Below are 16,930 nucleotides of genomic sequence, written 5' to 3' on the forward strand. Positions count from 1 at the left end.
CTACCTGGGCTCGAACCAGGGACCCTCTGCACACAGACAACAGTCACCATCGAAGCATCGTTACCCATCTCTCCACAAAAGCCGCGGCCCTTGCAGGGCAAGGGGAACAACTACTTCAGGTCTCAGAGCGAGTGACGACACCCGATTGAAACGCTATTAGTGCGCACCACCGCTAACTAACTAGCCATTTCACATCAGTTACACCTATGATGACATTCCGTTCACTCTAAACATGCTAAATTCTCAGACTAAATTGTCTAACGTTTGCACCATATGGGAGAGACATGGGGTTTGACTTTTGTTTTTCTGACAGAATTATCTATTGAATGGACATATTTGTATAAACCTTGAATTAATTTATAATTTTATTGGTGAACACCCTATATGCTGATAAATCAAAATGCTTTCCTGTAAAAAAAAAAAAGCTTGTCCGGAGAAGACAAGGTGAGAGCTACCATCAATCCTGTGTCATGCCAACAGTAAAGCATCCTGAGACCATTCATGTGTGGGGTTGCTTCTCAGCCAAGGGAGTGGGCTGACTCACAATTTTGCCTAAGAACACAGCCATGAATACAGAATGGTACCAACACATCCTCCGAGAGCAACTTCTCCTAACCATCCAGGAACAGTTTGGTGGTGAACAATGCCTTTTCCAGCATGATGGAGCACCTTGCCATAAGGCAAAAGTGATAACTAAGTGGCTCGGGGAACAAAACATCAATATTTTGGGTCCATGGCCAGGAAACTCTCCAGACCTTAATCCCATTGAGAATTTGTGGTCAATCCTCAAGAGGCGGGTGGACAAACAAAACCCCACAAATTCTGACAAACTCCAAGCATTGATTATGCAAGAATTGGCTGCCATCAGTCAGGATGTGGCCCAGAAGTTAATTGACAGCATGCCAGGGCGGATTGCAGAGGTCTTGAAAAAGAAGGGTCAACACTGCAAATATTGACTCTGCATCAACTTCATGTAATTGTCAATAAAAGCCTTTGACACTTATGAAATGCTTGTAATTACACTTCAGTATTCCATTGTAAAAAAATATCTAAAGATACTGAAGCAGTAAACTTTGTGGAAATTAATATTTTTGTCATTCTCAAAACTTTTGTCCACGACTGTACATAATGCCCTGACTGACTGCTAATCTGCCTGCAATGAGCTTACCTATGAAACTGCCTTCAAGGCAGAATCCTGACTTATCAACCTCTGAGGCTGCTATTGAATCTGATCAAGCTCCAAAGCTGAAATTAAATCTAATCAGCCTGTTAGAAATGGATCTCCCCCACTCTGTAAATGTAAATATGCTATTATCCATAAATCATGAAGTGTCCCAATTACAGACATTAGGAAGGTGTTCCTAATGTTTTGTACACTCAGTGAATACATAACAGTTATGCAAGCTAATAACCAGCATAGATAACAAGCTAGCTAGCTCGCTCACAAGACTGGCCAAGTTAGCTACGTTGTTGCTTGCATGCGATTGGCTGTGGTCTTGGGGGAGACACACAGCCTAGGAGACAGGGCTGCCTGTCAGGCATCATTCAGGGTTTAAATGCCCCATGAGCTCTTAGCTCAAGTTAAGGGACGTTTAGCTTGCTTACATTCTAATTTATAAACTGATAATGAGCTCCAAACAAAAATGAAAGCATGATGTTAACATGAAATGTACCATCCCTTAGTGTAGCAATGAATACAAATGTATGCTGATCCACCGTAGCCTCTGCCGACTAAGCCATACTGTCAATCAATTTTCCACTCCTAGTTATAGTGTATCTTTATCTCGACAAAACAACTTTTTTATGTCATGATCATCAGAAAATGATCTTGTGATCTCGACAAAACACATTGTTATGTCCTGATCATGAGATAAATCAATTGTGATATCTACATAATGAGGGAATTACTTTTGTATTGATAGGTTCTCTCTGGATTTTCGTAATAATCCGCATAATATGCGCATTTTTCATATTTTTGTTACAGATTAAAACCAGAGCGCAATGAAGCATTGCACACAAAATGTAATTTTTCCCTTACATTTTCAAAAATCTAAAGTTCAGTATGTTTTCATCACATTGTAAACTTTACCAATATTTTTATCACAAAAACTGTTGTGTTAAATAACAAATGTGCCTACTCTGGATTTGACACGTGCGCTTGAAGCCCAAACTCGCAGATACAGCTGCGGGTATGCTGTGCGGGTAGACTCGTCTACATGATATTATGCATAAAAGCGAAAATATCTGTATTTGTCAAACGGCAGTCAAGAATCGATCATCATGGCACCAGAATAAGACCCTCGATATTTATTGGAAATGATCATTATGATCACCGTGAAATCCATCATCATTTATTTAATCAGTAGCCTGATAAACTGCATGATATCCCAAAACGTAGTGGGAGGACCACACACCATATCAACATGTGACTCCCAAGTTTACTTCGATATGATGGTTATTATATCAATATTTGCGCATAAAGGTGTTTCCACCGCCATTTCTCGCATAATTCATTTGACACCCAAAAAGACCCCACCATGTCGAACGATACAAATGATCTGTCTGCATTTCTAAAATTGTACCATACCTTCCTGTTTCCATCACAGCTGTCGTGATTTTTATAGAGTATGACTTTACTTCCATAAATACTGGATGGAAACGTGGTTACTGACACAGAGGCAGGTGCCTGTGAAAAGCTATAGGGCTACATTTCTGAGCTCTGTTTACCTGCTAGCAGTAGAACTAATACTGGCCCTTAACTAGACCCACCTACAGTGGCCTATGTTGACGTAATACTCTAGCCAATCAAACAGTGCTGTCAGGAAGTAAACAAAAAAGGGTTTCCCAAAACAAATACAATGTCTTTGACTTGTAAATTCAGCCTTGTAGGTTGTAAATTGGGGATTGTTAAGTATTTTTTTTCAATCATGCCCTGCTCAGTAATCTTGTCCACCAGCCAGCTCTCTCTGTCAAACCTATACGGTAGCAATTGAGCCTGAAGACGAGGTTCTGCTGTGTAATAAGAACAATTACGCCACAGTTATTAATTTGCCTTTTACATATCACACTTACTATGTCAAGTTGCGAAAAGATCAATCTTTTAATCACATCATATCCAAAAACAAACCATCCACATGAACAAGTAGCGCGGTTGGGTATGATGAGTGTACCATTCTCCTTTCTCCAGGGCCCCAAGCAAAGGTTTCTCACAATTACCATAGTTAACTCACAATAGACTTAAGAAGTAGGTTTATTTTTCACTTCCCCCTGTAATGAAAATAGAATCAGAACTATCTGAAGAAGAGGAGTATTCATAAATACTGAAATGTTGTCCCTTTCATCTCCAACTTAACAGTATGTCAGGTTGATTTTCTTACCTTAACACCACCTTTTCACCTTTGTCGAACATACCACAAGTCCATTGGAATCACATAAATAACAAGTACATGAAATGACAAACATTGACCTCTACACATGGAAATACTAGACCATCTTGCCTCTCACACTACTGACACACATAAATCATGAATAAGTAGGAGTTAGTAACTACTCTTGCTGCCGTTATGTAAAAAGCATACAATGACTTAACTGAATAAAACAGCAGTGGCATTGAAGTCAGCCCATAACATCACTCAGTAAAAGCAAACAGTCTGGAGTAAGTCCTTGGATGTCACCATTTCCCTAAATAGTGCACTACTTTTGACCAGGGCCCTTAGGGCTTTGGTCAAAATAACTGTACTACTGTATGTAGGGAAATGGGTGAAATTTGGACACATTCCATGTTGAGAGTATGAATCATATCATGTAAAAAGACATTGAGGACACTACTATCTTGTCTTCCTTCTCCTTAATTCTTCTAAATTCCTGTATCGTAGAGAAGTTAACTTACATTTGCTTTTCACCAGGACTAAAACACTAATTTGTCACCGTTAACTGAGAGAACACTTCAATCTCGCCCACCTGACACTAAAACCTGTTCACCTCAAGTGAGAAACACAGCCCAGACAATATCCAATGTGAGAAGGATACACAAAAGCTAAAAAAAAAAAAAAGATTGTGGAGAAAGAGACAAAGGGTATAAGGCAAGTCTGCATACTCCCATAATACAGTAATAGTACATACTGGCATTTCATCATCGGGACCCATCCATCCCACTCCGCCCCAGACACAAGTCATCATAATACAGTAGAGTTGCATCCCACCCTATTCCCTTTGAAGTGCACTAAATAGGGAATAGGGTGCCATTTTGGACATATCCCAAAGCCATACATCCATCCCTCCATGGTGTGGTTGTCTCAGTGCCATGTGACTGAATGAGAATCATCATCCCACTCCAAAACACAGACAAACAGAGGCAGGTTGGTCAGGTTTGTCAGAGTTTGTTTGTTAGAATCTACTCCTCTGTCCACCTCGCTCGCTCTCTTTATAAGTGGATTTAATACAGTTTTGGACAGTCCCCTGCAGTCCTCGGTGCTAGTCTCTCTGTGTGTGCACCGTTAGCTGGCCTGGTTCTGCTTCATGTGGCCTTGGTCTTCTGGTTGCAGTTGCTGTCTGTGGAGGTGGAGTCCAGGTGGGAGAGGATGGGGGCCAGATGCAGGCCTTTCTGCTGCTCCTTCAGGCGCAGGTGTCGGGGCTTGACTGGCAGGGCTACGGCCAGGAGAACACAGCCGATGTGGACGCTGAAGTACCAGGACCTGGGAGGGGAGAGGTGGGATGATTTAGGGATCAATATAAGAATCAGAATTTGACAACTTATAACAAATATTGCAAGGAATTTCTCTTGGTGTTGTACACCGAAAGTTCACATCAACTATCACAACAAGTTCATTCAACTTCTCAGAAAGGGAACAAAAAGCTACTGTGTAAGGAAGATTATTGTCAACATCAAATGTGTTTAATGCCCTCGACTATTTTCAAATATCAAACATCTAATCTCTCTAGAGCTTGCTAGCTCTATTCGTATTATATATTCACTGAACAAAAATCTAAAATGCAACAATTTCTAATATTTCACTAAGTTCCAGTTCTTAAAAGGAAATCAGTCAATTGAAATGCATTCATTAGGCCCTAATCTATGCATTTCACATGATTGGAAATACAGATATGCATCGGTTGGTCACAGATACCTTAAAAAAAAAGGTAGGGGCGTGGATAAGCAAACCAGTTAGTATCTGGTGTGACCACCATTTGCCTCATGCAGCTCAACACATCTCCTTTGCATAAAGTTGATCAGGCTGTTGATTGTGGCCTGTGGAACGTTGTACCACTCCTTTTCAATGTCAGTGCGAAGTTGCTGGAGATTAGCGGTAACTGGAACACGCTGTCATACACGTCGCTCCGGAACATCCCAAACATGCTCAATGGGTGACATGTCTGGTGAGAATGCGAGCCATGGAAGAACTGGGACATTTTCAGCTTCTAGGAATTGTGTACAGATCCTTGCGACATGGGGCCGTGTGGGGCCAAGTAATGGCGGCGGATGAATGTCACGACAATGGGCCTCAGGATCTTGTCACAAAATCTCTGTGCATTGAAATTGCCATAGATAAAATGCAATTGTGTTTGTTGTCTATAGCTTATGCCTGCCCAAATCATAACCCAACCGCCACCATGGGGCACTCTGTTCACAACGTTGACATCAGCAAACCACTCGCCAACACAAGGCCATACACGCTGTCTGCCCGGTACAGTTGATACAGGGATTCATCAATGAAGAGCACACATCCCCTGAGGTGCCGGTGGTCATCAAAAATGAGCATTTGCCCACTGAAATCGATTACAATGTCGAACTGCAGTCAGGTCAAGACGCTGGTGAGGACAACAAGCACGTAGATGAGCTTCTTGAGACAGTTTTTTACATTTTGTGCAGAAATTCTTTGGTTGTGCAAACCCACAGTTTAATCAGCTGTCCGGGTGGCTGGTCTCAGATTATCCTGCAGGTGAAGAAGCCAGATGTGGAGGTCCTGGGCTGGCGTGGTTACATTTGGTCTGCGGTTGTGAGGCCGGTTGGACGTACTGGCAAATGATCTAAAACTCTGTTGGAGGCTGCTTATGGTAGAGAAATGAACAACAACACTGGTGGACATTCCTGCAGTCAGCATGCAAATTGCACGCTACATCAAAATTTGAGACATCTGTGTCATTGTGTTGTGTGACAAATCCGCACATTTTAGAGTAGCCTTTTATTGTCTCCAGCACAGGGTGCAAATGTGTAATGATCATGCGGTTTAATCAGCTTCTTGATATGCCACATCTTTCAGGTGGATGGATTATGTTGGGAAATGAGAAACGCTAAGTAACAGGGATGTAAACAAATTTGCGCACAACATTTTAGAGAAATAAGGTTTTTGTGCATATGGAACATTTCTGGGATCTTTTATTTCAGCTCATGAAACATGGGACCAACACTTTACATGTTGCATTTACGTGTTGCAATTATATTTTTGTTCAGTGTATGTCTGTCAGAAGGACTAATAGTCCTCTACATTTCAGCGATAAATTAGCCTGTTGGTTAGTTTTAGATAAAAACACAATTGTTCTTGCACTTCCATCCAAGGTCAAACTATGAATACTTTTTTAGACTTGAGGTAAAGTACTGTTCTCTGGATGTGTACCACACGGCACCCTATTCCCTATAGAGTGCACTACTTTGACCAGAGCCCTATAGGATGCCATTTACAGTTGAAGTCGGAAGTTTACATACACTTAGGTTGGAGTCATTAAAAGTCGTTTTTCAACCACTCCACAAATTTATTGTTAACAAACTATAGTTTTGGCAAGTCGGTTAGGACGTCTACTTTGTGCATGACCCAAGTCATTTTTACAACAATTGTTTACAGACATATTATTTCACTTAAAATTCACTATCACAATTCCAGTGAGTCAGAAGTGCACATACACCTAATTGACTGTGCCTTTAAACAGCTTGGAAAATTCCAGAAAATGATATCAGAAGCTTCTAAAGCCATGACAGGCTAATTGACATAATTTGAGTCAATTGGAGGTGTACCTGCGTATATATTTCAAGGCCTACCTTGACATGATGTGAAAATCAAAAGAAATCAGCCAAGACCTCAGAATTTTTTTTTTGTAGACCTCCACAAGTCTGGTTCATCCTTGGGAGCAATTTCCAAACGCCTGAAGGTACCACATTCATCTTTACAAACAATAGTGTGCAAGTATAAACACCATGAGACCACGCAGCCATCATACCGCTCAGGAAGGAGACGCGTTCTGTCTCCTAGAGATGAACGTACTTTGGTGCGAAAAGTGCAAATCAATCCCAGAACAACAGCAAAGGACCGTGTGAAGATGCTGGAGGAAACAGGTACAAAAGTATCTATATCCACAGTAAAACGAGTCCTATATCGACATAACCTGAAAGGCCGCTCAGCAAGGAAGAAGCCACTGCTCCAAAACCGCCATAAAAAGCCTGACTACGGTTTGCAACTGCACATGGGGACAAAAATCGTACTTTTTGGAGAAATGTACTCTCGTCTGATGAAACAGAAATAGAACCGTTTGGCCATAATGACCATCGTTGTGTTTGGAGGAAAAAGGGGGAGGCTTGCAAGCTGAAGAACACCATCCCAACCGTGAAGCACGGGGGTGGCAGCATCATGTGTTGGGGGTGCTTTGCTGCAGGAGGGACTGGTGCACTTCACAAAATAGATGGCATCATGGGGTAGGAAAATTATGTGGATATATTGAAGAAACATCTCAAGACATCAGTCAGGAAGTTTAAGCTTGGTCGCAAATGGGTCTTCCAAATGGACAAAGACCCCAAGCATACTTCCAAAGTTGTGGCAAAATGGCTTAAGGACAACAAAGTCAAGGTATTGAAGTGGCCATCACAAAGCCCTGACCTCAACCCTATAGAACATTTGTGGGCAGAACTGAAAAAGCGTGTGCGAGCAAGAAGGCCTACAAACCTGACTCAATTACACCAGCTCTGTCAGGAGGAATGGGCCAAAATTCCCCAAACTTATTGTGGGGAGCTTGGGGAAGGCTACCCGAAACGTTTGACCCAAGTTAAAGGCAATGCTACCAAACACTAATTGAGTGAATGTAAACTTCTGACCCACTGGGAATGTCATGAAAGAAATAAAAGCTGAAATAAATCATTCTCTCTACTATTATTCAGACATTTCACATTCTTAAAATAAAGAGGCGATCCTAACTGACCTAAGACAGGGAATTTTTACTAGGATTAAATGTCCGAAATTGTGGAAAAACTCAGTTGAAATGTATTTGGCTAAGGTGTATGTAAACTTCCGACTTCAACTGTAGGATGCAGACATAGTTTCTTGCCACTCACCTGTAGAACTTCATAGAGGGCCCGACAGACAGCAGCACAAAAGGCACCACAGTGTAACAAATGGCAATCTGGGTGCCCGCCCACGTGATCACATCATACACTAGCTTGTGTGACGGCGTGCCCAAGAAGTGTGGCCTCACGTTGTGTCTCATCTAGAGAGAAAAAAATAACCAAAACAATGAATTCAGTGGAGCAAAAGAAGAAGTGAGACAAAATGTATAAACGACCCTTCTAAATCTGCTGCTCTGCCCTTAACTCTCTCTTTCTCTCTCCCTTGCCAAGTTCACATTTCCCATATCTAAGGTTGCGTCCTGAATGGAACCCTATTCCCTTTATAGTGCATGGGCCCTGGTTAGAAGTAGTGCACTATATAGGGACTAGTGTACAATTTGGGATGCAGCCAAGAGTCAAGTTTTCAACTGGACTTTCTCTCTCGGCTCATCCATCAGCGGTGATCTGCCTCGCTGAGTCTCAAAGTGACTCAGGTGATGCTCCATTAGCCTGATTCCTGCCCTGTCTGCTCTCCATCTGTTTGGCTGGCTGGCCTGTTATCTGTGCAGTCTACCAGCTGGACCCAGGTCCCAAATGCCACCCTACTCCCTACACACATCGTACAAAACATTAGGAACACCTTCCTAATATTGAGTTGCTTTTTGCCCTCAGAACAGTCTCAATTCGTCGGGGCATGGACTCTACAAGCTGTCGAAAGCGTTCCACAGGGATGCTGGCTCATGTTGACTCCAATGCTTCCCACAGTTGTGTCATGTTGGCTGGATGTCCTTTGGGTGGTGGACCATTCATGAAACACACGGGAAACTGTTGAGCGCAACCAGCAGCGTTGCAATTCTTGACATACAGTACAGGTGTGCCTGGCACCTACTACCATATTCAAAATCCTTCTTTAAAACGGTCTCCTACCCTTCATCTACACTGATTGAAGTGGATTTAATAAGTGACATCAATAAGGGATCATAGACTGACGAGGTGAAAGCTATGTCATGGAAAGAGCAGGTGTTCCTAATGTTTTGTACACCCATAGGGACCAGGGCTCTGGTCAAAAGTATTACACTAAGGAATAGGGTGCCATTTGGGATGCAGATCCAGTCTGTAATAAATACGCTACTTCCTTCAGGCTACGCCTTCAGAGCACAGAGTCTCCATGGTGGACTAACTATGACTGATCCCCTAACCCACACTGATGATGCAGAAATAAAGAACCGTCAGGATGAACGTGGCTTTTTGTCTTATCTCTAATGGGAACGAAAGGGCCATCAGGATATCTATGGTGATAGCTGAAGTCATTGACAATCACATTTTTAAAATGTTTTAATGAATTTTATATATATATATATATATATATATATATATATCATTTTTTTTTTATTTTTATTTTTTTAATTATTATTTTTTTTTAAATCGGTGCCTTTGAAAAGTTTAGGGCTTAGTGAGTCTCGATTGAAACAGACTAGAGTGAGAGAGAGGCCGGCCTGTGTCTGAGTGTCAGTGTTAGTTTTAGAAGAGGGCGATATGGAAAATGAGAGCTATACAGAGAAAGGGAGAAACATAAAGAGACACAGAGAGAGAGGTCTGTTTGTTTTGGAGAGAGAGACACAGACAGACAGAGCGAGAGAGAGAGAGAGAGAGATACAGAGACGGTACTCACGGCGCGTGCAGCCAGTGTGACCACAATGCCGGTGAGGAAGGTGAGGTAGTATCCAGGATAGGCTCCGTGCCACATGGCCGACAGGATGAAGGTAGCCGCCGTGGGGTTGTAGGGACAGCGCTCGTAACACACCCTGTGTGCACACACACACACACACACACACACACACACACACACACACACACACACACACACACACACACACACACACACACACACACAGAGAGAGAGAGCACAGGTTCTATGGATTTCTATTTAATCTGCATCCATTGATACCAACCATTAGTCTATGTGATTAACACAGCTAGAGCTGTGTTAATAAAACAAGGGCGGATCCTGAAGGGGCCCGGGGCCGGATCTTTTTACAAAAACGTCTGTAAAGTCCGAATGGTTTGAGCTAAAAACTATTAAAAAGCCATCTATGAAAAGCTGAGACTCTTAACATGCATGTTTTACTCTAGCAAGCTCACAGGCTAAACTAGAGTCGTTAGAAGGTAAGGGGTGCTTCTACATAGAAGATCATTGGAAATCCCAGTACATAGTGTCTATAATACTATAATAAACTCACATAGTGGAGGTCACAAACTCCACACAGTTGTCACTGACTAGCTGGATATTCATTTCTCACAGAGCAAACAATTTCTGTACCTACATTGATTCATACATTTTTGTCATGTTTTTGCTTTGGTAGACTTTTTTGTGTGTGACGTGTCAACAAAACTCATGAATGCAACTATTTATGTCAAATTATTTTGCATTCTACTTGTAGCCCTGGTTGTGCTGAAAATAAAATGCTAAAACACTTCATTGTGAGGCTAAATATGAGGGCTGTACATTCAGATAAATGAAAGTCCGATAAATGAAAAGCCGATTTTTGCTGGGGTCTCAGAACTGATAGGGTTAATGGAAACTACTGTTAGTGCTAACAAATTCCACTAGGTGGCAAACTTTTACACAGACAGACAAGTCCCCAGTGCCATGGGTATAGGCACATCCACAAGTTACTTAGGGCACACCTCACATTACAAATAAATAAAGACTAAACTGTAATTACAATGCATTTAAATAGTATGTACAATGTGGCTGCAAGCTGGTGTTGATAATTAGAGAAAGAAATGGATGAAATTACACTTTGGGTCTTTACCAATTACAGACTAAGCCTGGTTTCTTTTGTCTCTGTACCTTTTGAGCCAATGTGCCGTCTGTATATTCCAGTTGTCGAGGAACATCTTAAAGCTGGTGGCAAACTGGAACCAAGGGAGAGGAAGGAAAACATCAGTATACTCTGTAACTTTAGCTTGTATTAGAGTTATGATAAACACACTGAGACATGAATAAAGACAATGGCACAAAACATTTTAAAAAGAAAATCTAACCTCAATATCCATTATCCTCAGATTGGAGATGAGATCCCAACGTGGTGAGCCGTCGCTGGTGTATCCGTTGAACCCAAAGCCTGCTGCGTTGTTGATGGCATCGGCTGTTCAGAATGAAAACACGTACTTTAAGAAACACCATCTCCATCCACTCACATGTTCCATCTGCACTGTCATCCATCAATCAATCACTTGTATTTTATAAAGCCCTTCTTTACATCAGCAGTTGTCACAAAGTGCTTAACAGTTACCCGGCCTTGACCCTAAAGAGCAAGCAAAGCAGAAGTGAAAGCACAGTGGCCAGGAAAAACTCCCTAGAAGGAAGAAACCTTGAGAGAAACCCAGCTCAGAGGTGACGTATTGCATCCACAAAGTGCACCATTTATTAGTGATGATAATATCATTATAGACATTAATTTATGTTATTAACATCAGATCATCCATCATCCTAATAACAGCGTATTAATATCAAAGTGCAGGACAATACAGGAGCTATACATCATGTTTATGACCAGTAAAGTGAAGCACCATCTTCCTTTGAGCTCCTGCAGAAGGCAGTGTGGAACAACAAGACAATGAGGCCGTGCATCCGTTCTCTGTGTGTGTGTGTGTGTGTGTGTGTGTGTGTGTGTGTGTGTGTGTGTGTGTGTGTGTGAACAGAGAAGCACCGAGTGAGTCCCACCTCCACCTGCTTGTTATCACCATACTCTCACGCCTTGCTGCAAACAAACACACGCATGCACACCTTGTTGCAAACACTTCCATGATTAATTCAGCACTCCTCTCGTGTGGACAGTGCAGACCCTAAGAATAACAAGGCCATATTTTGGATATCGGTGAGGAGAAGCTGAATTTCTGACTAAGTCAAGGATGCTACCTCCATTAGAGATGTTTCAAATACAACCGGCCCATTAACAGTCAATGGATTCAGGGAATCTAAAACTGCTGATCGAAGTTGGACTGATCTCATCACCTTTAAAGCTCATCTGTTCTCAATCTGGGAGGGGTTACTTGTCAACATGGAATAATGGAGGATATTACAGCTAAGAATTGTTTTCAGGATCAATCAATGAAAACAAGCCTAAAGATGGAGCTTAACAATGGAAAACTGTCTACGACTACATCGCGTCTCTCCTTCCTTCTCCCACACTCCCCATCATGGATTTCAAAGTGTTGGACTGGTTTAAACATTGGCTGAAGGGCAAGTGCACACTTCGAAAGAAGGGTGGAGAATCAGACGGCATCCTATGGAAGAGAGAGAAGACCCACCCAGTGTCCAGACGAAATAGTACTTGGGCCGGGTGGTCAGCATGGACAGGTAGAGGTAGACCACCTGGGCGTAGAAGGGCGTGGTGGCGATGAAGTCGTCGTCGATGTTCCGTTCCACAGGGAACACTTTACACACGGACAGGAAAACCATGAGGGAGAAGAAACAGGTGGCCAGTTTACGGACGACTTCAATCTGAGGAATGGGAGGGGGGAAAACGTCAGCCATTAAAAACAGTGTGTCTCAAGTGGAACTCTATTCCCTATATAGTGCACTGCTTTTGACCAGGGCCCATGGGAATAGGGTGCCATTTGGGACGCAGCCTCCTTAAACTCACATCGGCTATGTATAATTGAGCTCTTCGTAAGAAAAGACAAGACGGCCATGTTGCTATTCCTTCAGTGAATAGGGAATACTGTGCATTTACTACACAGCAAGGGTGTCCTCTTAGAAATAATGTTTTCAGACAAGCATTGATAATAGTTGCCGTGTTTTAAAAGCAGAGCATTTGGTAACTTCCCAAAACATCATTGAGACCCATGCTTACGTTTGGGGAGGGGTCAGTTTGTTTGTGCCTGCCATTGGCCTTCCCATTTGTCTGCTGGTCTCTATGGCGATGGCAGGGCGTGCCCTCAATGAAGGCGATGTAATCGTTGTAGGAGCAGGTGGGGCCGGCCAGGATGCCCATGAAGTTGCAGTTGTAGCTGAAGTACTCCAGCAGACTGGGCATTCTCCTACAGGGGAGGATGGAAGAGACACAGAGACAGTCATAACACAGTCATTACAGTGAAGGGGGAGACAGTCAACATAGAGATAGTGACAACTTTGACACAAAGAAAGGGACTCACAGAAACCATCACAACACAGTCGCCCAGTCATTACAGTGACAGTACAGACTGTGATGCTGACTGATACAGGCATAGTTAGAATCCACAAAGACTCTCTCCACCTCTCTCAAGATAAATAATGTAACTAAAGACATTTTTAAATAACCTTTTAAAAGAGCTACATGAAATGCCTATGGCTAGAGACTAAGGGTCGATTTTGGAATTCAGCCACTACAGAGCCAATCAGGGCGTCCTTACATGCTCATACAGGAAGCTGCCATTTTCTGCTCAAAATAACAAAAACATACGTGTAAAACATACTTTATAGCCAGGATTTTCTGATTTGGAGTCAGCTGCTCCTCTTTCCGGCACATTCCTGTTGGGGGGAGGGACGCAGAGAAGAACACATATGTAATGCTTGCTTTTTGATCAGGGTAGGCCTTCCCTGTGGCTCAGTTGGTAGAGCATGGTGTTTGCAACGCCAGCATGGTGTGCGCAACGCCAGGGTTGTGGGTTCGTTTCCCACGGGGGGACAGTAAAACATTTAAACATTTAAAAAAAGAAATGCATGAAATGAAATGTATGAAATGTATGCATTCACTACTGTAAGTCGCTCTGGATAAGAGCATCTGCTAAATGACTAAAATGTAATGTAATGTAAATGTAAAATGTGGTTTGTGTTCAAGTTCATTCAAAGATACTCACTTTGACTTTCCAATGTACTGGAACAAAAAACATTTCATAACAGTATATATGGTTGACAAGGGTGAGGCCACCATTCCATGCCCATAAACTCAGTGTTCTGAGAAGTCAGTGCCGTCCTGTCCTCTCCTGTGACTGTCCAGTGTGGGTAATGATATCCATTAGGGCCCAGTGGTCGGTCTCTCTCTCTCTCACTCTTTGTAGATCCCTGCTGATCTAAGGGCTAATTAACAGATGCTAAACTTCCAGAAAGTTTGGAGCCCCGTTGTCTCGCCAACCCCTCATGTTGCACACCGCACCCTGGGGATGAGGTGACCGGAGGGAAGCGGGCCGAATAATTTTGAGTTGTTTATGGGGGCCATTACTCTGATAACAAGATAAGTACAGCTAATCAGCTCATTATATTACAGCCTGCTAGGGACTGGAGCCACATGTGACACAGGCCATCCCTCATCCCTGTGTGTTTGTATGCGTGGAAAGCTATTTATTTTGATGAAGCTATTGCTCCTTATTCTCTCGAACACATACTTTCTATTCTGCTTTCTTCCTCTCTTTTACTTTTGGTCCGAGAGGCAGTTATCAGAGTACAATAGAATGTGTACTCATAAACGTACTGAGAACACAACCTTATGATCCGACTCCTCCACATTTCTATGGCGAAATGGAGTAAGTATGTGAGATGTTCCAGCGATTTGGGGGTATTAAACATGCCATAACATTGGAGGTGATGTGTGGAATATCCCATGACGTTACCACTGCATAACTTCTGTCTTTTGGTCCATCTGACATCAGAGGAGGAGACAGGCTTATACGATTAATCCAGAAATATATTCTCTATGTCTGGTTTGAAGGGGGAAAAAAGCTCCTTTACTTACCATCGTGGATTTCAAACGTCAAGCTGGTGATCTTCTGTGTTATCACCATCATAGGCCTATGGAGAGAGAGGGAGACAGAGAGAGAGAGTAAGAGAGAGTGAAAGTGTAAAAGAGACTAGGGGGAGAGGAAATGAAATGAGTGATCATAAGCAAAAGCTATATTGGGATATAAAGCCGTCCCATGAATTCAGGCATGGTTTCACACAATGTTACATGAGGACATGGGGGCATTGTATTACCGCACTCGAGTCTTACCCTGTGAAGTCAGCAGAGTACATGCCATAGTCGAAGACGTACACACGCGTGATCTGGCAGAAGCTTAGATACCCCAGGGCCACCACCAAACAGTATCTGAGAATAAAGACAGACAAGCTCACTACTAGGGCTGGGAATTGCCAAGGACCTCATCGTACGATATTATCACGATACTTAGTTGCCGATAAGATATGTATTGCGATTTTCAAGATGCTATATGTATTGCGATTCAATAGTGCGATTTTATTGCGATTTGGTGTTCCAAACATATTCTTCACTACATGCCTGCTGCAGAGAGATGAGAGAATGCATCCGAAAACAAGTTTTGGTCATTTAGGGAAATACAGTTGAAGTCGGAAGTTTACATACACTTCAGCCAAATACATTTAAACTCAGTTTTTCGCAATTCCTGACATTTAATCCTAGTAAAAATCCCCTGTCTTAGGTCAGTTAGGATCACCACTTTATTTTAAGAATGTGAAATGTCAGAATAATAGTAGAGAGAATGATTTATTTCAGCTTTTATTTCTTTCATCACATTCCCAGTGGGTCAGAAGTTTACATACACTCAATTAGTATTTGGTAGCATTGCATTTAAATTGTTTAAATTGGGTCAAACGTTTTGGGTAGCCTTACACAAGCTTCCCACAATAAGTTGGGTGAATTTTGGCCCATTCCTCCTGACAGAACTGGTGTAACTGAGTCAGGTTTGTAGGCCTCTTTGCTCGCACACGCTTTTTCAGTTCTGCCCACAAATGTTCTATAGGATTGAGGTCAGGGCTTTGTGATGGCCACTCAAATACCTTGACTTTGTTGTCCTTAACCTGTTTAGGATAGGGGGCAGTATTGACACGGCTGGATAAAAAACGTACCCGATTTAATCTGGTTACCACTCCTACCCAGTAACTAGAATATGCATATACTTATTACATATGGATAGAAAACACCCTAAAGTTTCTAAAACTGTTTGAATGGTGTCTGTGAGTATAACAGAACTCATTTGGCAGGCAAAAACCTGACAAGGTTTCAGGCAGGAAGTGGCCTGTCTGACAAGGTGTCGTTCTTCTTGTCTCTGTTTATTGAAGAGTGAGGATCTTAGCTGTCCCGTGACACTTCCTACGGCTGCCATAGGGTCTCAGAAGGCGGCAAAAAGCTGAATCGTGGCTTTGCAGGCTCTGGCTGAAAAAAAGTAGCGCGTTTGGGTAGTGGCTGGTTACAGTACTGTGAGACTCAGGCGCGTGCCCGCGTCGACCGAAAGCTTTGTTTACTTTCCTCAGTTTAGCTAAATGGACATTCCCGGTCGGAATATTATCGCTTTTTACGAGAAAAATGGCATAAAAATGGATTTTAAACAGCGGTTGACATGCCTCGAAGTACGGTAATGGAATATTTAGATTTTTTTGTCACGAATTGCGCCATGCGCACGACCCTGATTTACCATTTCAGATAGTGTCTGGGACGCACGAACAAAACGCCGCTATTCGGATATAACGATGGATTATTTTGGACCAAACCAACATTTGTTATTGAAGTAGCAGTCCTGGGAGTGCATTCTGACGAAGACAACAAAAGGTAATCAAACTTTTATAATAGTAAATATGATTATGGTGAGTGCTAAACTTGCCGGGTGTCTAAATAGCTAGCCCGT

The 16,930-nt window shown here is 42.4% G+C and overlaps 1 protein-coding gene across 3 annotated transcripts in view; it reads right to left on the reverse strand.

The window, feature by feature from the left end:
- Nucleotides 1-3,081: 3,081 nt before the first annotated feature.
- mboat2b (membrane bound O-acyltransferase domain containing 2b) overlaps nt 3,082-16,930 on the reverse strand; it is a 75,290-nt gene continuing 61,441 nt past the window's right edge. For all 3 annotated transcript variants that reach the window (XM_014204846.2, XM_014204847.2, XM_014204848.2), the window contains exons 4-13: nt 15,283-15,378; nt 15,028-15,083; nt 13,772-13,826; nt 13,171-13,357; nt 12,626-12,818; nt 11,357-11,460; nt 11,163-11,227; nt 9,981-10,113; nt 8,318-8,469; nt 3,082-4,694 (exon numbers count right to left, since the gene is read on the reverse strand). In XM_014204846.2, the coding sequence (XP_014060321.1) occupies nt 4,517-4,694; nt 8,318-8,469; nt 9,981-10,113; nt 11,163-11,227; nt 11,357-11,460; nt 12,626-12,818; nt 13,171-13,357; nt 13,772-13,826; nt 15,028-15,083; nt 15,283-15,378 (1,219 nt within the window). In that variant the 3' untranslated portion in view covers nt 3,082-4,516. The remainder of the gene's footprint in view (nt 4,695-8,317; nt 8,470-9,980; nt 10,114-11,162; nt 11,228-11,356; nt 11,461-12,625; nt 12,819-13,170; nt 13,358-13,771; nt 13,827-15,027; nt 15,084-15,282; nt 15,379-16,930) is intronic.

The sequence above is a fragment of the Salmo salar genome, chromosome ssa06, assembly GCF_905237065.1.
Source record: "Salmo salar chromosome ssa06, Ssal_v3.1, whole genome shotgun sequence".
NCBI lineage: Eukaryota > Metazoa > Chordata > Actinopteri > Salmoniformes > Salmonidae > Salmo > Salmo salar.